Below are 24,909 nucleotides of genomic sequence, written 5' to 3'. Positions count from 1 at the left end.
CAAGTTATGCAAGTTGTGCCTCCAGGTTGAATACGAAAAGTTCCCGAATGGCAGCCCTGTTATGAATTCTAGTTTTGTAATGCTCACTCACAATGTTTTGTGCCCAGTGCTGTAATGTTCCGTTCCTTTTTAAGACCCTAGATTTTCCGATGTACAATAATTAATTTTGTGTTTTAAGGTGAGAGCAATACATTGGTGTGCCTCGACGATGGACTGTGGTCTTTTCCTGAGGCATTTTGCAAGATCGAATGTCTGGATCCCCCAGCTGTGGAAAATGCCAAGCTGTTAACATCCCAGTGTAATCACAGGAGGCATGATGTTGGTTCTGTGTGCCACTACAAGTGCAACCCTGGCTACTACGTCACTGGTTCCCTGAGCAAGAAGCCATTGAAGTAAGTATTTCACACTCAACTTGCATTAAACCTTGTGTCCACTGTCTGTGTGGAGTTTGGCAGGTCGAACATGTACTAGCATATTATTATTTCATTAATTGGAATTACATAATTAATGACAATTAATACTTAATTATCAGACATTTTAAAGCAGTAGTTATTAATATTAAAGATGTAACACCTACGTTACATTAAGTCAGTTGGTGAGTTCAGGTGGTTTAGCCACACCCATCGCTGGTCTTTAATTAGTTTGGTCTAATTTATTAATGTATTTATTAGGATTTTAATGTCATGTTTTACATACTTTGGTTACATTCATGACAGGACAAGTAATTACTCGTTACACAAGATTCATCAGTTCACAAGGTTATATCGAGTCATGGACAATTTTGTATCTTCAATTCATCTCACTTACATGTTTTTGGACTGTGGGAGGCAAACAGAAACAGAACATGCAAACTCCACCAGGCCACCCAAGGAGTATATGGGGGTCCCTGCTGAGTCTGGTTCCTCTCAAGGTTTCATCGTGTAATTTTAAGGGAGTTTTTCCCTTGCCACTGTCGCCCTCGGCTTGCTTAACAGGGGTTTTTGGTCTGTTGGTCTTGGATTCTGTAATGTTGCTTTGAGACAATGTTAATTGTAAAAAGCGTTATACAAATAAATTTGACTTGACGCACAGAAAGGACCCAGACCACTTCATCTGGGAATCGAACCCTGGACCTTCTTGCTGTGAGGTGACAGTGCTACCCACCAAGCCACCGTGCCACCCCAGTTTGGTCTAATTAATTAGTTTAGACACACTTGTTACTTTGGAAGTATATATAAACTGATCAGCCATAACATTAAAACCACCTCCTTGTTTCTACACTCACTGTCCATTTTATCAGCTCCACTTACCATATAGAAGCACTTTGTACGTCTACAATTACTGACTGTAGTCCATCTGTTTTTCTGCATGCTTTGTTAGCCCCCTTTCATGCTGTTCTTCAATGGTCAGGACTCTCCCAGGACCACCACAGAGCAGGTATTATTTAGGTGGTGGATCATTCTCAGCACTGCAGTGACACTGACATGGTGGTGGTGTGTTAGTGTGTGTTGTGCTGGTATGAGTGGATCAGACACAGCAGCGCTGCTGGAGTTTTTAAATACCGTGTCCACTCACTGTCCACTCTATTAGACACTCCTACCTAGTTGGTCCACCTTGTAGATGTAAAGTCAGAGACGATCACTCATCTATTTTGGCAGCAATAACAGCTTCAAGGCATCTTGGGAAAGAAGCCCATTCCTCTTGACATATCCTTGCAAGCTCCGTCAGGTTGGATGTGGAGTGTCGGTACACAGTCATTTACAGCTCCTTCCACAGATGTTCGATTGGATTCAGGTCTGGGCTCTGGCTGGGCCACTCAGGAACATTCACAGACTTTCTCCAAAGCCACTCCTTTGTTTGCTTGGCTGTATGCTTCGGGTCATTGTCATGTTGGAAAGTAAACCTTCGCCCCAGTCTGAGGTCCAGAGCGCTCTGGAGCAGGTTTTCTTCAAGGATCTCGGTGTACTTAGCTGCATTCATATTTCCCTCTATCAGGACTAGTCACCCTGGTCCGGCTGCTGAAAAACATCCCCACGTCATGATGCTACCACCAACATGCTTCAATGTAGGGATGGCATTAGCCAGGTGATGAGCGGTGCCTGGTTTCCTCCAGACATGACGCTTGGTATTCAGGCCAAAAAGTTCAATTTTGGTTTCATCAGACCAGAGAATCTTGTTTCTCATGGTTCGAGAGTCCTCTAGGTGCCTTTTGGCAAACTTAAAGTGGGCTGTCATGTGCATTTTACTAATGTCTAAAAACCTGCTTTCACTTTGTCATTGTGGGCTATTTTGTGTAGAATTTTGTGCCAAAAATGATCTCAATCTATTGTAGAATGAGTATGTAATGTGATAAAACGTGGAGATGGTGAAAGGGGTGTGCAGACTTTTCGGCTTGACTGTATCTAGCACAAAGTTAACACAGCATTCCACAATAAGAACATTATTTTAATAATTACACATGGTGGTGATAGCTGGCAAGGGGTTGCTTTGTTTCTTTTGCTCTTCACTAGAAAAGCTCCTCATCAGAAATAAGAACACAATGATCCCAAGCACAAAACAAGTCCACTTATTAACAGCTTATAAGAGTTTGATTGTGTTGGTTCTGACTTGAACCTTATTGAGATACAACAGAATTACCTTTAACAGGCAGTTCATGTTTAAAAGCCTTATTTAGATAATTACTTCTCACACACTGAGTAAGTACATTTAGTCATAACTGTATTATTACAAATGTCTTAGAGTCTTTTTTTCCAGACAGACAAACCTAGTCCACTTATGGCACAAGAGCCCGTCCTGAATCCAGATGATTGGAACTCAGCACTTACGTGAATAACAGATCCATAAAAAACACTGTGCTGTGTTTTCCTTCTCATTTAAATGATCCATGTGCTTCTAATAATGAGTTTGTCTTTATGGGGGTCAGCTTTTGTGTTTGATGGATGTGCAGACCAGCCAATTGCATAGTCTATCCCTAAGCTGGCGTATTCAATTAGGTCAGACAGCACAGCTTATCACTAGTTAATAAGGTCAGAGGTTGCCAACATTTACACCTGCTATGACTTTATGGGTTATTAAACTGGCTGTTAAAATCTATGTGAACACCACCAATGTTCTTCTAATTAGCCTTTTTGCTGCACAAATGTGCTTAGCGGGTCTAATAAATGCTTATACATGTTCTTGTTTATTAATACCTGTGACAGCTATATTTCATAATGAGAGCTCAGCACACTGTTTATGGTTGTTCCCAGAGAAATGCTATGCTGTTAATCAAGGCTGGTACTATATTTGCTTCTGTGTGTTTTACCCTGTAAACAATTCTGTGCAAATCAGCAGTTTTAGACTTAAGTTGTAACAAATGGTTTAAAATGTATGTGAGTTCTCTAGATCCAAAGTCATGGATTAACCATAAGACAGTGAAATTGTGTGCTGTGGTTCACATTTCACCTCAGTTCAGCTTGTTTTGGTGAAAATTGGATGTTAAATTCTTCTTGGCAAAAAAAGGATCCAGGCTATTGTCAGTAAAAGCCAACATCTGTTGTAATATGACAGTGCGTCTTTACCTACCGCACTGCTGACTTGCATATGTGTGAAATTACCATCGACGGTGAATTGTACACCGACCGGCCATAACATTAAAACCACCTCCTTGTTTCTACACTCACTGTCAATTTTATCAGCTCCACTTACCATGTAGAAGCACTTTGTAGTCCATCTGTTTCTCTGCATGCTTTGTTAGCCCCCTTTCATGCTGTTCTTCAATGGTCAGGACTCTCCCAGGACCACCACAGAGCAGGTATTATTTAGGTGGTGGATCATTCTCAGCACTGCAGTGACACTGACATGGTGGTGGTGTGTTAGTGTGTGTTGTGCTGGTATGGGCGGATCAGACACAGCAGCGCTGATGGAGTTTTTAAACACCTCACTGTCACTACTGGACTGAGAATAGTCCACCAACCAAAAATATCCAGCCAGCAGCGCCCCGTGGGCAGCGTCCTGTGACCACTGATGAAGGTCTAGAAGATGACCGACTCAAACAGCAGCAATAGATGAGCGATCGTCTCTGACTTTACATCTACAAGGTGGACCAACTAGGTAGGAGTGTCTAATAGAGTGGACAGTGAGTGGACACGGTATTTAAAAACTCCAGCAGCGCTGTTGTGTCTGATTCACTCATACCAGCACAACACACACTGACACACCACCACCATGTCAGTGTCACTGCAGTGCTGAGAATGATCCACCACCTAAATAATACCTGCTCTGTAGTGGTCCTGTGGGGGTCCTGACCATTGAAGAACAGGGTGAAAGCAGGCTAAAAAGCATGTAGAGAAACAGATGGACTACAGTCAGTAATTGTAGAACTACTAAGTGCTTCTATATGGTAAGTGGAGCTGATAAAATGGACAGTGTGTGTAGGAACAAGGAGGTGGTTTTAATGTTATGGCTGATCAGTGTACGTATATCGGGATTCTAGAGAGACATGCTGCTATCAAAGCTGGAAAGTACATGGGTTTATTTTATTTTGCATGTGGTAAAACTAGGGATGTCCCGATCCGATCTCACAGATCGGGATCGGGGCCGATCAAGGCATTTTTAACTGATCGGAAATCGGCTTTACTAATGCCGATCATAACCCGATCTTTTGTTTTACGTCAGCATGTCCGCTGTCCAACAGCGAAGTGTAATGTCTGCACTGTGAGCGTTTCACGAGGCGGTAGGAGCAGAGCTGCGTTCATTACTGTAGAATTTTACTGTTTATATGGTGTGTGAGTCAAGGATCATACAGGTTTACAAAACAATAACTTTTAATCCGAGTATGAAAACTTCAGGACCATAACATACAGCTTTTACGAGTTTACGTGTTACAAGACTGAACGACATCTCAGTATCAAACACTCTGATTGGCTTAGTTATGTAACCGAGCGTCGTAGTGATGCACTTGCTTAATAAAGAAATAAAATACACGCTATATTCACAAATTGTCGGGAGCAAAACATTTTTTATTAACTTCTTCTGTTCCGAATAGCGGACAGCCACAACAAAAAAACATGATCGGGACATCCCTAGTTAAAACACCATGGCTTTATAGACACAGAGTTCATGTGCTTGACTGGAAGTCCATACCGGTCTGCTGTTGCCCAGGAGAATAAGAAGGGATTGATGGACTGTGCACATGTCGGAGGGAGTGTGCGTCAGGCGATTATACACCCTCCTTGGACGCTGTCGGGTCTCCAGCAGCGGATTGGCTACTCTAAATTGGGAGAAAGGAAAATAGGGGGTAAAATTCATAAAAACATAATTTAAAAAATGCATCACAAAGAGGGGAATCAGACAACAGCAACCATGGACTGTTGATCAGCTGTAGTGTTATACAGTGATAAACATGCCTCTGTCCCAACCAAGTTTGAAATTTCAATATGTGTGTGTGTGTGTGTGTGTGTGTTTTAGGAGATCTCTGAAGCTGGAGTGTTTAGAAGAAGGCAGGTGGCAGACAGGCGGTTGTTCCTCCGTCTCATGCCCTGCTCTACCTGCCATGTTTGAGGGCATGTACACATGCACCAGCCACCTGGATTTTAATAGTGTGTGCACTTTACACTGCCCTGACCCAACAGAAAGGGTAAAATATGATTGACTTTGATTGTACAGTGCAGTTCAGTTCAGTTTAATGATCAATCACGATTCATCCTAAATCTTCTTTTTGTCTTATTGCTGTAGCACACAATTCGCTGCACAAAAGATGGGCAATGGAGTGAGGAATTCTCCATGTGTAAAACAATGGAGGGATCATGCCAAGCCCCTCCAGAGCTCAACATGGTGGAGTACATCTGTGATGAGGTTTACAGTGTGGGTGAGGATTTATATTTTCAAATCATTCCACTTATTATCTTTCATTTTGCTTTTTTATCAGTTTTCATTAGCCAATTTATTTCTAGGTTGCAAGAAAAGTTGCAAAGTTTTGTTTACAAACCTTTCCATACAAAAAAAATATTCTTAAAATATATTGTATTTTGTATAAGTTTTTCTGTATGGGTAGCACGCCAGTTTGTTATATTTTTGTCACTACTGGTTGCTCGGTTACCTTTTCCGGTACTATGATGAGTGTTTGGGTTGTAATTAGAGATGGGACGATCGATCGGCTACGAATCGGTATCGGCCGATTTTTAATCAAAATATGCTATCGGCGATCGGCGATATTTCCTAAAAGTAGCCGATCCGATCGTGTGATATATAAAGATCACGTTAAGCTTAACAGCTCAGTGGGTCGATCCAGACTTTGAGCTACGAAGCACCAACCATCACATCACCATTCATCAACCATCGTACAGAAACCATCGTGAAAGCTCTTACGATGTAATTTTGCTGACTGTAATATTTACTTTAAAAAGATAATTCAACCCGGTCACATCTGAGTCGATTCTATCAGCACGTTATATAAACTCCTGGTTCACTTTGGTAAATCACGGTTCTTACTTGTGATGTAGATGAGAACAGAAAACGTTACAGAGCCAATCAGAGGCAAAAGTTTATTCATTACCAAATTCGTTAGTTTAGGATCATCTGCTGAACTTTTAGAAAACGTTTAGCTCCTTAGACGGAACGAGTCTGACTCGGTTACAGATCTGTGGTAATAGCAGTTTAATGAAGCTTTTTAATGTAAGAGAGTCACACAGAATGTTCTGTAGTAGCTGGTGTTTATTTAAAACCACGACATTTAATTAATAACAGTAAACACGGAGAGATAACCGAGAAGAGAAACTTACGCTTCACATAAAACGAATCAACTCATGAATCAATGAATCACTTATAGCGATACTGTGAACAAAGCGTCTCTTCTAAAGGCACAAACACACACACACACACACACACACACACACACACACGCGCGCGCTGCTCCGGTTTATCTTTACTGTGAGGCTCTTTTTAAGTTTATTTACTGCTAATCACCCCGACCGCCCCCCCCCCCCCCGATCGGAATCGGCTATCGGCCATCGGCCGATGTCCCTGAGAGGAGATCGGAATCGGTGCCAAAAACCCCGATCGGTCCATCTCTAGTTGTAATATCTCTAGTGGATTGAGTAGCTGGAGTAGTTGCACCCAATGGGGGTGTGCTATATCGTATCGTTCACGATAATACCGGTATAATTTTTAAAACTATACAAAAAAGCCCATATTGTAATAATAGCGATCTTCTGTGTTGTTTACGTAATGACGTCACATAGCTACGCAAATGGCGTACGTTCGTTACGTGGGTCATTTGGGCACAGCAACGAGTATGGCGGAAAGCGGCTCTGCGGTGGAGGAGCTCGTTCCAAAAACTCCAAGTCCACCATAAATTAATCTTTGGCAACCCAAACCCCAACCACCGCTTTGCCGGCAAGTATTTCTGCACGCAGGTTCACACAGGGACGCAATTCAACAGCGCACCTCCACCAAACAGTTCAGGGATACTCTTAACATTGATGTCAACCACCAACGCAGAAGTAGTGCTACTGTACTTAGTACTAATACTACTGCTACTTAGTACTACTACTACTGTACTTAGTAGTAATTGTGGCACGCTACGAGTAAAGGCGCCACCGGGCTCTGCGCGTTCCAGTGTTGCCAAATTGGGCGGATTTTGTTGGGAAACAATTTAATAGCAGTTAAATAACACTTCTATTTTAAAGAAAATATTCCGTTTTAAGAAGCTCCAGCATTGAAGAAGGTTATTAAAAGTAAAGTAAATTTTCAATGCTGATTTGGCTTAATAGTGTTGCTCAGTCTGTATCATATTGTTAAAAGAAAATTAAAATTAGTTTTCCATGCATTCACACTGGCATGTTCTGGGGTTCAATTAAGTGTCATCATTACACACAAGTTGGCAGCCAAATTATAAAGTATTGCAAAGGAATATCTTTGAAATTCTTCCTCATAATGTTAAGGTTGCTATATTTTGTCTTTTTTTACTTGTCAGGGAAACGTTGGGGGAACGTTTGTGGGGGAACGTTGGGCGAACATTCGTGTGGAAACATTAGGGGAACGTTCGTGAAGGAACATTGAGGGAACGTTCTTTGGGGAACGTTGAGGGAACGTTCGTGTTGAAACGTTGGGGGAACGTTCGTGGGGGAACGTTGGGCGAATGTTCGGGGGGAACGTTCGTGAAGGAACGTTGAGGGAACGTTCGTTGGGGGAATGTTCGAGGGGGATCGTCTGTGTGGAAACATTGAGGGAACGTTCGTGGGGGAATGTTGGGGGAACATTCGGGGGGAACGTTGGGGTAACGTTCGTGTGGAAACGTTGGGGGAACGTTCGGGGGGAATGTTCGGGGGGGAACATTGGGGGAACGTTCGTGAAGGAACGTTGAGGGAATGTTTGTGGGGGAACGTTGAGGGAGCGTTTGTGTGGAAACGTTGGGGTAACGTTCGGGGGGGGGAACGTTGGGGGAATGTTCAGGGGGAACGTTCGTGGGGGAACGTTGAGGGAACGTTCGGGGGGGAACGTTGGGGGAACGTTCGTGGGGGGACGTTGGGGGAATGTTCGAGGGGGAACGTTTGTGTGGAAACATTGAGGGAACGTTCGTGGGGGAACATTCGGGGGGAACGTTGGGGTAACGTTCGTGTGGAAACGTTCAGGGGGAATGTTCGGGGGGGAACATTGGGGGAACGTTCGTGAAGGAACGTTGAGGGAATGTTTGTGGGGGAACGTTGAGGGAGCGTTTGTGTGGAAACGTTGGGGGAACGTTCGGGGGGGGAACGTTGGGGGAATGTTCAGGGGGAACGTTCGTGGGGGAACGTTCGTGGGGGAACGTTGAGGGAACGTTCGGGGGGGAACGTTGGGGGAATGTTTTGCCAAATTGGGCGGATTTTGTTGGGAAACAATTTAATAGCAGTTAAATAACACTTCTATTTTAAAGAAAATATTCCGTTTTAAGAAGCTCCAGCATTGAAGAAGGTTATTAAAAGTAAAGTAAATTTTCAATGCTGATTTGGCTTAATAGTGTTGCTCAGTCTGTATCATATTGTTAAAAGAAAATTAAAATTAGTTTTCCATGCATTCACACTGGCATGTTCTGGGGTTCAATTAAGTGTCATCATTACACACAAGTTGGCAGCCAAATTATAAAGTATTGCAAAGGAATATCTTTGAAATTCTTCCTCATAATGTTAAGGTTGCTATATTTTGTCTTTTTTTACTTGTCAGGGAAACGTTGGGGGAACGTTTGTGGGGGAACGTTGGGCGAACATTCGTGTGGAAACATTAGGGGAACGTTCGTGAAGGAACATTGAGGGAACGTTCTTTGGGGAACGTTGAGGGAACGTTCGTGTTGAAACGTTGGGGGAACGTTCGTGGGGGAACGTTGGGCGAATGTTCGGGGGGAACGTTCGTGAAGGAACGTTGAGGGAACGTTCGTTGGGGGAATGTTCGAGGGGGATCGTCTGTGTGGAAACATTGAGGGAACGTTCGTGGGGGAATGTTGGGGGAACATTCGGGGGGAACGTTGGGGTAACGTTCGTGTGGAAACGTTGGGGGAACGTTCGGGGGGAATGTTCGGGGGGGAACATTGGGGGAACGTTCGTGAAGGAACGTTGAGGGAATGTTTGTGGGGGAACGTTGAGGGAGCGTTTGTGTGGAAACGTTGGGGTAACGTTCGGGGGGGGGAACGTTGGGGGAATGTTCAGGGGGAACGTTCGTGGGGGAACGTTGAGGGAACGTTCGGGGGGGAACGTTGGGGGAACGTTCGTGGGGGGACGTTGGGGGAATGTTCGAGGGGGAACGTTTGTGTGGAAACATTGAGGGAACGTTCGTGGGGGAACATTCGGGGGGAACGTTGGGGTAACGTTCGTGTGGAAACGTTCAGGGGGAATGTTCGGGGGGGAACATTGGGGGAACGTTCGTGAAGGAACGTTGAGGGAATGTTTGTGGGGGAACGTTGAGGGAGCGTTTGTGTGGAAACGTTGGGGGAACGTTCGGGGGGGGAACGTTGGGGGAATGTTCAGGGGGAACGTTCGTGGGGGAACGTTCGTGGGGGAACGTTGAGGGAACGTTCGGGGGGGAACGTTGGGGGAATGTTTTGGGGGAACGTTCGTGAAGCAACGTTGAGGGAACCACCCAACCATTCCCTCAACAATCCACCCAACCATTCCCTCGTTATTCATTTAAAAAACCAATATAAATATACAAGCGCATACACGCGCTGACATGCATGTATTTACTTCATATACAGTGTAAAAGTGTTGAGAAAGTAATAATAACGTAACGGTGCGTCTCCTGTTGTTCTGACTTGTGTGTTTGTATATGTGATGTGCATATATCTGTAAAAAACAAACAATATGGGGAGTGATTTCTGTACTGGATGTTGTACGTGGTCATGTTAGTTTATACTGGATGATCACCCGACGTCGTCATTTATTTTATTATCTTCTTTTTATAGTATTTCTTGTTGTCGGCCAATAAACAACCAAAAATTAATAAAATTGCATGAACTAACTCTGCAGCAAACAGCAATTAAACAACAAATAAAGCTGTTAAATAATAATAAAGTGCATGAAGCATTAAATGTTGTAATAGTTACACAGTAACATGAACCATTAGTTATACCTGTATTACAGAACTGAGTTCTATACGGTAAAAGAAAATATTATTGTAAATGTTGTGGCGACGGTGATGTAAAATAATTCAAAGTCCAAACACGTGAGGGGGGGGTTTAACGAGAACGCTACTTTTAATACCACACAAGCTCAGTGCAAAACAACAGAAGAACATGAGCACAGCCGGAAACGATAAATTCTGATACCTTCCCTACACACTCGCTCCCTGCGCCCTATAGTGCACTTAACATTCTTAAAGGGCCAGACAATATATTTGTAATTCACATTACACGACAGGAGATGCCTTAGAAACAACTTTCTTTTTCTTAGAATGGCTTTTTTTTTTTTTAAGTAAAAATAGTTCTTGTGTGAAGCTTCCCCAGCATGAATATGAATAAAAGTGCCTGTAAAAAATTTGGAACATGTAGCTTTGTCTCAGAAGTGTCTTTTTGTTATTACCTTATGGGATAAAAAAATATCGAGATATATATCGTATATTGCCGTTCAGTGGAAAAATATCGAGATATTACTTTTGATCCATATCGCCCAGCCGTAGCACCCAAGCGCTCTTAGGTTTCCTCTCCAAGACTGTCTCTGTCTTTCTGTTCTCACTGGCGATCACATGGAGTGCAGTGTTTCTACAACACTGATGCGGTCACCTGCCTTTTCTCTTCTCAAATCCAACTTCAAGCTGCAGCTCATGGTTCGGTTTCATTTGGTATTATGATTTGGTAAAATACTAACTACAGCGATCAGCCATAACATTAAAACCACCTCCTTGTTTCTACACTTACTGTCCATTTTATCGGCTCCACTTACCATATAAAAGCACTTTGTAGTTCTACAATTACTGACTTTAGTCCATCTGTTTCTCTGCATGCTTTGTTAGCCTGCTTTCACCCTGTTCTTCAATGGTCAGGACCCCCACAGGACCACCACAGACACTTACATGGTGGTGGTGTGTTAGTGGTATGAGTGGATCATGCTGGATCTGAAGGAGTTTTTAAACACCTCACTGTCACTGCTGGACTGAGAATAGTCCACCACCCAAAAATATCCAGCCAACAGCGCCCCATGGGCAGCGTCCTGTGACCACTGATGAAGGTCTAGAAGACGACCAAGTCAAACAGCAGCAATAGATGAGCGATCGTCTCTGACTTTACATCTACAAGGTGGACCAACTAGGTAGGAGGGTCTAATAGAGTGGACAGTGAGTAGACACGGTATTTAAAAACTCATACCAGCACAACACACACTTACACACCACCACCATGTCAGTGTCACTGCAGTGCTGAGAATGATCCACCACCCAAATAATACCTGCTCTGTGGTGGTCCTGTGGGGGTCCTGAGCATTGAAGAACAGGGTGAAAGCAGGCTAACAAAGCATGCAGAGAAACAGATGGACTACAGTCAGTAATTGTAGAACTTCAAAGTGCTTCTATATGGTAAGTGGAGCTAATAAAATGGACAGTGAGTGTAGAAACAAGGAGGTGGTTTTAATGCCAGTTAAGATATTGAAATTACATTTGTTTATGTATTACTAGTGTAGGTGGAATATGTTGGTCTAATCAAAATGAAGTCGGCGAAGATCAGACAAATTAAAAACCCGTCTTGGTACTGTTTATATCATGTGTCATGTTTATCCACCTGAAACAGATGATTTTAAAATTCTGTCTAACTAAGCTTTCTTTTGATCTATTCAGCAGATAAAACTGAAGGTTCACTTTGTATCGTTGCAGGTGCAGTCTGCCATCCGATATGCACCGTAGCCTTAAGTGACCCTGTTGTGTTGGCCAGTAACGCCACTGCTGATATTCTCAAACACTGGGTCCTTCCCACTGCAGTTCAGGTGAAGTAATTTGCTATTTGATACAATACCTCTGCTTTTCATTCTGACAGCTTAATGATATTTTCATACTGGTACATTTGTACATTGAATACAAAGGTAGCAGAGTAACTGTAATGAGTCTGTAAATGTTCTTTTAGCTTTGAGAAGAATATTGAAGTACTAAAAAGCTCTGGAGTGATTTTTATTTGTCAGTACCTGTTAGGGCTAAAAAAAAAAACTCTGCATAACCCCAGCCTGATCTTTTATCTGTTCATAAAAGAACACAATATTTTGCACACAATCAAGTTTGAGATGCAAAAAGTGTCCTTAAATCTGGAAGATATTATAAAAGGTGGTTTACAGATTTTCTCTACATAATTTAATATTTGAAAAGCAGGTTAACAAAGAATTCAGAGACCTAAACCGTTACCCAGAGACATACACCGACCGGGCATAACATTATGACCACTGACAGGTGAAGTGAATAACACTGATTATCTCTTCATCACGGCACCTGTTAGTAGGTGGGATATATTAGGCAGCAAGTGAACATTTTATCCTCAAAGTTGATGTTAGGAGCAGGAAAAATGGACGAGCGTGAGGATTTGAGCGAGTTTGACAAGGACCAAATTGTGATGGCTTGACGACTGGGTCAGAGCATCTCCAAAACTGCAGCTCTTGTGGGGTGTTCCCGGGAAGGAACAGTGGTAAACCGGCGACAGGGTCATGAGCGGCCAAGGCTCATTGATGCACGTGGGGAGTGAAGGCTGGCCCGTGTGGTCCGATCCAACAGACCAGCTACTGTAGCTCAGATTGATGAAGAAGTTAATGCTGGTTCTGATAGAAAGGTGTCAATACACAGTGCATCACAGTTTGTTGCGTATGGGGCTGCATAGCCGCAGACTACTCAGGGTGCCCATGCTGACCCCTGTCCACCACCGAAAGCGCCAACGATGAGCACGTGAGCATCCGAACTGGACCACAAAGCAATGGATGAAGGTGGCCTGGTCTGATGAATCACGTTTTTCTTTTACATCACGTGGATGGAGGGTGCATGTGCGTCGCTTACCTGGGGAACACACGGCACCAGGATGCACTGTGGGAAAAAGGCAAGCCGGCGGAGGCAGTGTGATGCTTTGGGCAATGTTCTGCTGGGAAACCTTGGGTCCTGCCATCCATGTGGATGTCACTTTGATACGTACCACCTACCTAAGCATTGTTGCAGACCATGTACACACTTTCATGGAAACGGTATTCCCTGATGGAAGGAACGGTTTGAGGAGCACAACGAGTTTGAGGTGTTCACTTGGCCTCCGAATTCCCCAGATCTCAATCTAATTGAGCATCTGTTGGATGTGCTGGACAAACAAGTCCGATCCATGGAGGCCCCAACTCACAACTTACAGGAGTAAAAGGATCACAGCACACCTTCAGGGGTCTAGTGGAGTGCTTGCCTCGACAGGTCAGGGCTGTTTTGGCAGCAAAAGGGGGACATAATGTTATGCCTTATCGGTGTTTATAGATTTACCCAAGTAACAATGACTGTTGACTATTCAGAGTGAAAAGGTTGTTTCTGTCTTCTTGTAATTGAACCAACTGGAAACTGTAATGATTTTGGTTGAAATGTTTATACAGGAGACAATTAAATTGCCACACACATTAACACTCCAGCACTCCGTCTCTCAGGGTATCGGGCATATTTCATTCTCTGTTTACATTCATAGAGCATGCTTTCCAGGAAGAGCTTAAAAAAACCTCACACAGATTGTGTAAGTGTGTTGGAGGAAAGGTCACACCAGAATAGAGCTGTTTTACATGTTGAAGTAATGGAAAGCACTACTTTTAGTCAACTTTACAAACTTGTTTATTAATACGTACTATAGTAATAACTATAAACATTACTATAAATATCAGTTAAGATACTGGCTTATTATTCTTATTCTATTCTATTCTATTCCATAAAGGTCCAGCATATTGCAATGCTCTGATCCTGAGCAGGACCTTGTACTTAATCACGTGATAATGACTTTATGTGCATGTCTGCTAAATGTAAGTGTAAAACTGGTAGAGAATTGCTAGGCTTTGCTGATACAAAATTGGTGACTACTCTGCATTTGTTTAAATATGAACCCTTGTGTAGTATTAACATTCTGTATACTCCTCTTGTCCTAAGAGTGTAAACTTACCAGCCCTTAATAAAGCAGCTTACTCACTTACCCACTCACTTTCTTAACCGCTTCTCCAATTAGGGTCGTGTTAGGGGGTGCTGGAGACTATCCTAGCTTTTCAATGGGCGCAAGGCACACTAACACCCTGGACGGGGCGCCAGTCAATCGCAGGGCAGACACACATACACACACCCATAGGGCAATTCAGTGTCTCTAATTAGCCTGAGTGCATGTTTTTGGACTGTTGGAGGGAACCGGAGCACCCAGAGGAAACCCGCACGGACACGGGGAGAACATGCAAACTCCACACAGAAAGGACCCGGAGCGTCCCACCTGGGGATCGAACCCAGGACAGTGCCACCCTAAATGTAAGTGTAAAACAGGTGGCGGGGCGGTCACTTGACAATAAGAAGGTCCTGGGTTCAATTCTCCCCTGTGTCTGCGTGGGTTTCCTCCGGGAGCTCCGGTTTCCTCCCACAGTCCAAAAACATGCAAGTGAGGTGAATTGGAGATTCATGATTGTGCTTGACATTAACATGCAAACTCCACACAGACAGAACCCGGACCGCTCCACCTGGGAATCGAACCCAGGACCTTCTTGTTGTGAAGTGACCGCCCCGCCACCTGTTTTACACTTACATTTAGGGCGGCAGCACTGTCGCTTCACAGCAAGAAGGTCCTGGGTTCGATCCCTAGGTCGGGCGGTCCGAGTCCTTTCTGTTTGGATTTTGCATGTTCTCCACGTGTCTGTGTGGGTTTCCTCCGGGTGCTCCGGTTTCCTCCCACAGTCCTGCCATGAATGTAACCAAAGTGTGTAAAACAAGACATTAAAAATCCTAATAAATAAATAAATTGGAGAAGAATTGCCACAGTGTTAATAAAAAAAAATATAAGAATAAATATTATATTATAGGAATAAATATTAACCCTTGTTTGGTATTAACATTCTGTATTCTCCCTTTGTCCTAAGAGTTAAGCCCTTATAACCTAATTTTAGATCCCAAATCTATTTTGCAGAAACATTGAAACAAACTTTTTAAATATCTGGGGTCATTCTAGCAAAAGTCATGAAAAAAAGATCATCAGGGGTTTTTTTTGCTGGTAAACATACTAGGGTGTCATTTTGCCAAAATGACAACACAGGGGTTTACACAAGCTATCTCTCTCTGTTTGGATGTGTGTTTTGCGTGGGTGTGCAGAGCATTGTGTGTACAGGTGCAATGAAATGGCATCCAAACCCAGAACGGATTCAGTGCATCCAGTCCTGTGAGGTGAGTCTTTTGCCAACAAATCTGGTTTGTACAGTCAGCATCCTCACACCCTTTTTTAAAAATGCCAGAATCATTGGTTGTACAACAGTGCATTAGAATTCTAGTATTATAAGTTGTGAAATACCTGCCCCAGTTTCATTTTGGGTACCTTTTTAGTTTGACCTCACCTTTGTTTACTTCCCAATGATTGTTTTAGTTTTGAGAGTCAATAATGGGGTCAATAATGGGGGTCACCTCCTTGTTTCTACACTTACTGTCCATTTTATCAGCTCCACTTACCATATAGGAGCACTTTGTAGTTCTACAATTACTGACTGTAGTCCATCTGTTTCTCTACATACTTTTTAATCCTGATTTCACCCAGTTCTTCAATAATCAGGACCCCCATAGAGCAATTGTTATTTAGGTAGTGGATCATCCTCAGCACTGCAGTGACACTGACATGGTGGTGGTGTGTTAGTGTGTGTTGTGCTGGTATGAGTGGATCAGACACAGCAGCGCTGCTGCAGTTTTTAAATACCTATTAGACGCTCCTACCTAGTTGGTCCACCTTGTAGATGTAAAGTCAGAGTCGATCGCTCATCTATTGCTGCTGTTTGAGTCGGTCATCTTCTAGACCTTCATCAGTGTTCATAGGGCGCTGCCCACGGGGCGCTGTTGGCTGGATATTTGTGGTTGGTGGACTATTTTCAGTCCAGCAGTGACAGTGAGGTGTTTAAAAACTCCAGCAGCACTGCTGTGTCTGATCCACTCATACCAGCACAACACACACTAACACACCACCACCATGTCATTGTAACTGCAGTGCTGAGAATGATCCACCACCTAAATAATACCTGCTCTGTGGTGGTCCTGACCATTGAAGAACTCTGCAAGTGGAGCTGATAAAATGGACAGTGAGTGTAGAAACAAGGAGGTGGTTTTAATGTTGTTGCTGTTTATTGACTCTGTTTATGTAGTATTTATTGTACTTTATGACAGTCTAAAACCATATGGAACAATTAATTCCTTTTTAAACATTTTATGTATCTGGTAGCCCCTTTTTTCTCATTTCTACTTGAGTGTTGCTAAGCAAAACAGTTAGTCATTACTCGCTCCATGACAACTTGATAGATTATATCATCACAACACCAGAGCGTATCCAGATGCTCATTCATCTAATGGGCCTATCATAATCCAAAGGGGTCAATTTGGGTAATTCTTTTTCCTGTAAGGAACTCTTAAATCTGTAGGTAAAAGACCACCCTAAAACACCGTAGTAAATCACACATTTAAATGTCCCTTTTGCCTTCGGAAGTTCATAAATCCAAGAAGATGTGTTCCTCTACTGGAATTCCTAACCATATGTTATCAGTCTTTAGTGACTTCTGGTGTTTGATATTAATAAAGCACCACAAGTGTTTTCAATTTTGCAGTAAATTCTCCGGTTGTACCATGTCAAAAACAGGCATGGTGCTGAATGATTTATATTTTGAATAATAAAGTCATAAATGTGGATTTGGACACCATGGAGTGAAACCTATGGTTAACAGGCGGATAAGCCAATAAATTTTTACAGAAAACTGTGTAACTGAGTTCAGTCCAAGAACGAATCATTGTAAAAGGACATACTGTATACTTATAAGAACACTGTGTTTTTTTAAAACTTGCTTTGTTTAAAACTCTGTTTACCCCTTTAAAATGTTAATGCACTTTGCCCAAGCGTTTTTGGTACAGCATGTTTTATGTTCATTTATTAATTTACTTCATTATTAAGTACTTCACATGGACGGGAATGTAATTAGCAGTTGTTCAGCTCTGGGGAGTCCCAATCAAGACCCACATAATTTACTGGAAGAAGATGCCAGCACTAACACTGAGCTTAATAACATAACGGCCTGTTTCCATGGCATTGATTCTTGGTAATCAAGTTCTGCACCAATCATTAGACATGGTTGGTTGGTTAGCCAGCAGTGTGTCTTTCTTCCACACCTCTGATATTTTAAATCCTTTAAAGTCATGTATACTGGTCCGCCATAACGTTAAAACCACCTCCTTGTTTCTACACTCACTGTCCATTGGACTGTAGTCCATCTGTTTCTCTGCATACTTTTTTAGCCTGCTTTCACCCTGTTCTTTAATGGTCAGGACCCCCACAGAGCAGGTATTATTTAAGTGGTGGATCATTCTCAGCACTGCAGTGACACTGACATGGTGGTGGTGTGTTAGTGTGTGTTGTGCTGGTATGAGTGGATCAGACACAGCACTGCTGCTGGAGTTTTTAAACACCATGTCCACTCACTGTCCACTCTGTTAGACACTCCTACCTAGTTGGTCCACCTTGTAGATGTAAAGTCAGAGACGATCGCTCATCTATTGCTGCTGTTTGAGTCGGTCATCTTCTAGACCTTCATCAGTGGTCACAGGTCGCTGCCCATAGGGCGCTGTTGGCTGAATATTTGTGGTTGGTGGACTATTCTCAGTCCAGTGTCTGATCCACTCATACCAGCACAACACACACTAACACACCACCACCATGTCAGTGTCACTGCAGTGCTGAGAATGATCCACCACCTAAATAATATCTGCTCTGTGGTGGTCCTGACCATTGAGGAACAGCATGAAAGGGGGCTAACAAAGCATGCAGAGGAACAGATGGACTACAGTCAGTAATTGTAGAACTACAAAGTGCTTCTATATGGTAAGTGGAGCTGATAAAATGGACAGTGAGTGTAGAAACAAGGAGGTGGTTTTAATGTTACGAAGATACATTGATTGAAATTTGATTTGTTTTGTTATCAATTCATAATTGAATGCTATGTTAAAGCAAGTTCTAAAAAAGTTATTTATATCCAAGGATAGAAAGCCTGTTTTACAGAACAACCCCGTGCGATTAAACTATTTTGAAAAACAGCCATAAATTTGAACCACTATTTGGCAATTAATACTATTTAGCAAGTTTCATCTAGATACATACAAGGCTTTGGTTCGAGCTTGAGAAGTAGTTGGGATTTTGATAAGCTCCCCTGTTGAAATCTCTCCTAGTGATTCAGCTATATCCTGTGGTCTGGAACAGTCAGCACCGCTGGAATATGCACATCAATCTTTCATATGAACACCTTCAGGAAATAAAACATTTGAATTATGTGGTATAAGGCCCTCCTCTCTTGGATGTAACTTAAGGAGCTGTCATTGATTTGTTGTAAGAAATGTCAGGCAGAAAAGTTGTGAAAGGTGAAAAGGGCAGCAAGAAGCTGTAGATACTATCATGAATTCAATCACAGGACTGTCCAACAGGAACATCTATACATACTCTATACCAATTTTTAAAAATGGGATGGGAGAAGCATAAAGTTTAAAATGCTTTTCTAATTTTAGTGGCCAATTATAATACAGTATAATGCATACAGTATATTTACACTACAAGTAGTTCCATATTCATAGAGTTTAGTGACATTTTAAACAGAGTAATCAGAACCCCAAATCAGAAACAGTTGGGACAGCATGGAAAATGCAAATAATAAAAGAAACACAGAGTTTCTTATATTTACTTTGACTTTTATTTGATTGCAGACAGGATGAACCTGAGATATTTCATGTTTTGTCTGCTCGACTTCATTTCATTTATAAATAAACATCCATTCCTGCATTTCAGGCCTGCAACACATTCCAAAAAAAATTGGACAGTTAAGCATTTACCACTTTGTAATGTTGCCATTCCTTCTCACCACACTTAAAATACGTTTTGGCACCGAGGAGACCAAGTGATTTAGTGTTTCAGCTTTTATTTTGTCTCATTCTTCCTGCAAACACGTCTTAAGATGTGCAACAGTACGTGGTCGTCGTTGTCGCATTTTTCCTTTCAAAATTCTCCACACATTCTCTATTGGGGACAGGTCAGGACTGCAGGCAGGCCAGTCCAGTACCCGTACCCTCTTCTTCCACAGCCATGCCTTTGTACTGTGTGCAGCATGTGGTTTTGCATCGTCTTGTTGAAAAATGCATGGACGTCCCTGGACAAGATGACGTCTTGAAAGCGTATGTTGCTCTAAGATCTCAATGTACTTTTCTGCATTAATGCTGCCATCACAGAAGTGTAAATGACCTTTGTCAAGGGCACTGACACAGCGCCATACCATGACAAGACCCTGGCTTTTGGACTTGTTCCTGATAACAGTCTGGATGGTCCTTTTTATCTTTGGTCCGGAGCACACAATACACGTTTCCACTGTGTGATGGTACATCCTAGATGCCTCCGAGCCCAGAGAAGTCGACGCCGCTTCTGGACATGGTTAACATAAGGCTTCTTTTTTGCACAGTAAAGTTTTAAGTGGCATTTGTGCATGTAACTCTGTATTGTAGTGCTTGACAAAGGTTTGCTAAAGTAATCCCTCACTCGTGGTTATATCAGCTATTGTTGAGTGGCGGTTCTTGATGCAGTGCCGTCTGAGGGATGGAAGATCACGGGTGTTCAGCTTAAGCTTGCACCCTTGGCTTTTACGCACTGAAATTCCTCCTGATTTCTTGAATCATTTAATGATAATTGTAGAGGGAGAAATATGCAAATCCCTTCCGATCTGTCTTCGTGGTACATTTTTTTTAAACATTTCAATCATTTTCTCACACATTTGTTGACAAACTGGAGATCATCTGATCAGCTTTGCTCATCAAAGACTCTGATGCTGTTTGTGTACCAAACCATGATTACAATCACCTGTTGACATCACCTGTTTGGAATCACATCATTATTTAGTTTTTTCACCTCATTACTAGCCCTAAATTGCAGGCCTGGAATGTGTTGCAGGCCTGAAATGCAGGAATGGATATTTATTAACAAATGAAATGAAGTTGAACAGACAAAACATGAAATATTTTCTGATTTGGGGTTGTAGAAGAGAAGACTTTTCCCTCTAACCGTAACTGGTGAATCGAATATGAAGAATCAGACAAGGTGAATCAGACCACTGATCCATTTAAAGATTAACTTTAATATACAGTATATTATGTCTTAGAGAGCTTTCTCTGAAGAAAATAATAATAATAATGCAGACACATCATCGACTGCCAACCTTACTGGCTAGTCAAGCACAGGCAAAGACTCTGAGCATTGAGTTCGAACGCAAAGCTCCTGGGACGTTTAGTTCATCTAGAATTACTGCTTGTTGACCTGATCTTTCCTCTGCCGGTGGAAGAGAGTGTCACAAGACAAATTGTTCACTTATACTTGGCACCAAGATAATTATTCTGCAATGGGGTTCTTGTAAATCAATATTAAGTTTGACTCACCCATAACATGTCAAAATGCAATGATTAGTGAGTTCTTCTTTCTTACAAAGGTGACTAATACGGTAGTAATTTCGTGCAAATGAAATATTTACTTGCTTAAAACGGTGTAGCTGAGAAGAAACTAAAACTTGGTTTGTGTGCTTTGAAATGAATTCTAAAGCAAAGTATTTTTAATTCTCCTTTAAAGCCATTTGGTGGAGATGGCTGGTGTGACACAATCAACAACCGAGCGTATTGCCAGTATGACGGAGGAGACTGCTGTCCATCCACCCTTTCTACTGGAAAGGTAAAATTGCATGTATTTGTAAAGAAAGTGTTATTTCTTCCTAATCCTGAATCCAGTGCAGGTTCCTTTTCATACCAGCTTAGCAGAATATCAGTCTCCACCATGGAAAACAGTGAGATCAGGGGAAAGATCGACTGTTGTAAATAAATGACCATCCTAAGTGGGTTTTATTAGTCCCAGACCAGGTGTAAATATTCATGAGAGACCGTAAAAGTGTTTTTAACAAGCAAATCCAGAGGAACTGAGGTAAATGGTGAGTGGAAGCATCCTGCCACTGTAGGTCCAACGTGAATTGTTACTTAGATGTTTACACAGGCGGTGGGAAAACATTCGACGTGTCGATGGCAGCTCTCCAGTTTAGAAGTTTCTAGGATCAGAGCTAGAATGAGTGAGAGCTAAACAGTGAGGACAGTTAATGATCAGCCATAACATTAAAACCACCTCCTTGTTTCTACACTCACTGTCCATTTTATCAGCTCCACTTACCATATAGAAGCACTTTGTAGTTCTACAATTACTGACTGTAGTCCATCTGTTTCTCTGCATGCTTTGTTAGCCCCCTTTCATGCTGTTCTTCAATGGTCAGGACTCTCACAGGACCACTACAGAGCAGGTATTATTTAGGTGGTGGATCATTCTCAGCACTGCAGTGACACTGACATGGTGGTGGTGTGTTAGTGTGTGTTGTGCTGGTATGAGTGGATCAGACACAGCAGCGCTGCTGGAGTTTTTAAACACCTCACTGTCACTGCTGGACTGAAAATAGTCCACCAACCAAAAATATCCAGCCAACAGTGTCATGTGGGCAGCGTCATGTGACCGCTGATGAAGGTCTAGAAGATGACCAACTCAAACAGCAGCAATAGATGAGCGATCGTCTCTGACTTTACATCTACAAGGTGGACCAACTAGGTAGGAGCGTCTAATAGAGTGGACAGTGAGTGGACACGGTATTTAAAATCTCCAGCAGCACTGCTATGTCTGATCCACTCATACCAGCACAACACACACTAACACACCACCACCATGTCAGTGTCACTGCAGTGCTGAGAATGATCCACCACCTAAATAATACCTGCTCTGTAGTGGTCCTGTGGGGGTCCTGACCATTGAAGAACAAGTAAGTGTAGAAACAAGGAGCTGGTTTTAATGTTGTGGCTGATCGGTGTATATCAACTACTATTTACAATCCATAAAAGTTGCCATAGTTACAGTTACCAAAAAAACCCTAATGCATAGTTATGCATCATAGCTTTCCCTTTTCCTGAGAGATGAGGTATCTGCCAGCTAAGATGCAGAGTTTGGCAAAACACTGTGTAGTTAATGCATGCTGCATTGAAAGGGTAAAATCTCATGATCATGTATAAATCATGAATACAATTCAATTAAAATGGATATTTATAAATTGTAAGGATAGTGTAGTCATCATCTGAATAGGGCTATAGATTGACACAAAGATTTATTTGATATATAGTGACTCTTGTATAGCCGTACTTTGCCACTGTTGACACTTATACTGTGGATTTAGAAAGTATCCAGAGCCTTTAATTTTTGTCCAGGAGGAAAGTCGAAAAATCAGTGACATCAGTCCTATTATTATTATTACTATTTATTATTATTATTATTAGTAGTAGTAGTAGTAGTAGTATTAGTGTTACTATAGCGTACCAACATGATAACCTATCTGTGAGCAGTTTACTTCTGACATTAATACACATATAGCATCTGTCATTGTTTACATTTATGAATCCAAGGCCCTATGAAGCACGTTTTGGTCCCTCTGTATTAATTTACTTTTGAAGATAGGCAACCAATAATATGTGTTTATATCTAATTGATGGAAAGGTCATCCAGTTTGGGGTGGAGTGTGACCTTGACGAATGCACCTGTCGTGACCCTGAGGCAGAGGAGAACAAGGCAAGGATGGGAAAGATTGAACCATAAAAGCTGTAACCAAAGCATTGCTACAACAAGACAAGAACAATACTGTAGAGGAACAGGAACTGCACTATAGTACACCAAACCAGCACATATACAAACTGCTATACATGTATACATTTGATACTATGCTACTGTATACTAATCTGTGTAAATCTACGAATATATTCGCCGAATCTGACATAAATGTAAGTATAGAATTGACCTACCATTTCAGATCATAAGCCTTTTTTAAATATCCAAACACTTTTTGTACATGAATAGTGCTAGCTTATTTTGTGACAATGTAAATCACTGATCTGTCACTTATCATTATCATGTAAATCTTCTGTAAAGATGCAGTTTTACATATGTATCAATAAAATACCCCATTAGAAATGACAATTTCTGAGTAATTTAAGTAATCAGACCTTACGCTGGTGCAGTGGGCCCTGGGTTCCTCCTGGTGCAGGACAATGCCCGGCTTCATGTGGCCAGAGTGTGTAGGCAGTTCCTGGGCGATGAAGGCACGTTCCCCTGACCTGAATCCAATTGAGAACCTCTGGGACTTTATGTATCAGTGCATTCGACAGACTGTCCAGGAGCTCAGTGATGCCCTGATCCAGGTCTGGAAGGACATCCCCCAGGACACCATCCGTTTCTCATCAGTAGCATGTCCAGCTGTTGCTGGGAGTGCATACAGGCACGTGGGAGCCATACACACTACTGAGTAGCAGTATGAGCCTATGATTTCAATGTTTTACTCTGATTTTTGGTATGAATTTGAGTCCTGCCCTCCATGGGTTGATGAATTTGGTTTCCAATGACTTTTATCATTTTGTTCTTAACTAATTACACAATTCATCAAGATCCGATTTGTGATTTAAGTCATAACATTAAAACCACCTTCTTGTTTCTACACTCACTGTCCATTTTATCAGCTCCACTTATCATATAGAAGCACTTTGTAGTTCTACAATTACTGACTGTAGTCAATCTGTTTCTCTACATGCTTTGTTAGCCCCCTTTCACCCTGTTCTTCAATGGTCAGGACCCCCACAGAGCAGGTATTATTTAGGTGGTGGATCATTCTCAGCACTGCAGTGACACTGACATTGTTGTGCTGGTATGAGTGGATCAGACACAGCAGCGCTGCTGGAGTTTTTAAATACCGTGTCCACTCACTGTCCACTCTATTAGACACTCCTACCTAGTTGGTTCACCTTGTAGATGTAAAGTCAGAGACGATCGCTCATCTGTTGCTGCTGTTTGAGTTGGTCATCTTCTAGACCTTCATCAGTGGTCACAGGACGCTGCCCACGGGGCGCTGTTGGCTGGATATTTTTGGTTGGTGGACTATTCTCAGTCCAGCAGGGACAGCATTGCTGTGTCTGATCCACTCATACCAGCACAACACACACTAACACACCACCACCATGTCATTGTCACTGCAGTGCTAAGAATGATCCACCACCTAAATAATACCTGCTCTGTAGTGGTACTGGGAGAGTCCTGACCATTGAAGAACAGGATGAAAGGGGGCTAACAAAGCATGCAGAGAAACAGAGAAGTAGAACTACAGTGCTCCTATATGGTAAGTGGAGCTGATAAAATGGACAGTGAGT

General features: G+C 42.3%; 1 protein-coding gene across 1 annotated transcript in view; it reads left to right on the top strand.

Moving 5' to 3' along the window:
• Positions 1-23,670, top strand: part of pappa2 (pappalysin 2) — an 80,673-nt gene extending 57,003 nt beyond the window's left edge. The window contains exons 17-23 of the mRNA XM_062993918.1: positions 179-392; positions 5,428-5,596; positions 5,695-5,827; positions 12,289-12,398; positions 15,745-15,816; positions 21,269-21,367; positions 23,213-23,670. Of these exons, the coding sequence (XP_062849988.1) occupies positions 179-392; positions 5,428-5,596; positions 5,695-5,827; positions 12,289-12,398; positions 15,745-15,816; positions 21,269-21,367; positions 23,213-23,311 (896 nt within the window). The 3' untranslated portion in view covers positions 23,312-23,670. The remainder of the gene's footprint in view (positions 1-178; positions 393-5,427; positions 5,597-5,694; positions 5,828-12,288; positions 12,399-15,744; positions 15,817-21,268; positions 21,368-23,212) is intronic.
• Positions 23,671-24,909: the final 1,239 nt, after the last annotated feature.

Source organism: Trichomycterus rosablanca, chromosome 4, assembly GCF_030014385.1.
Source record: "Trichomycterus rosablanca isolate fTriRos1 chromosome 4, fTriRos1.hap1, whole genome shotgun sequence".
Lineage (NCBI taxonomy): Eukaryota > Metazoa > Chordata > Actinopteri > Siluriformes > Trichomycteridae > Trichomycterus > Trichomycterus rosablanca.
This window is presented reverse-complemented; position numbering and strand designations above follow the sequence as displayed.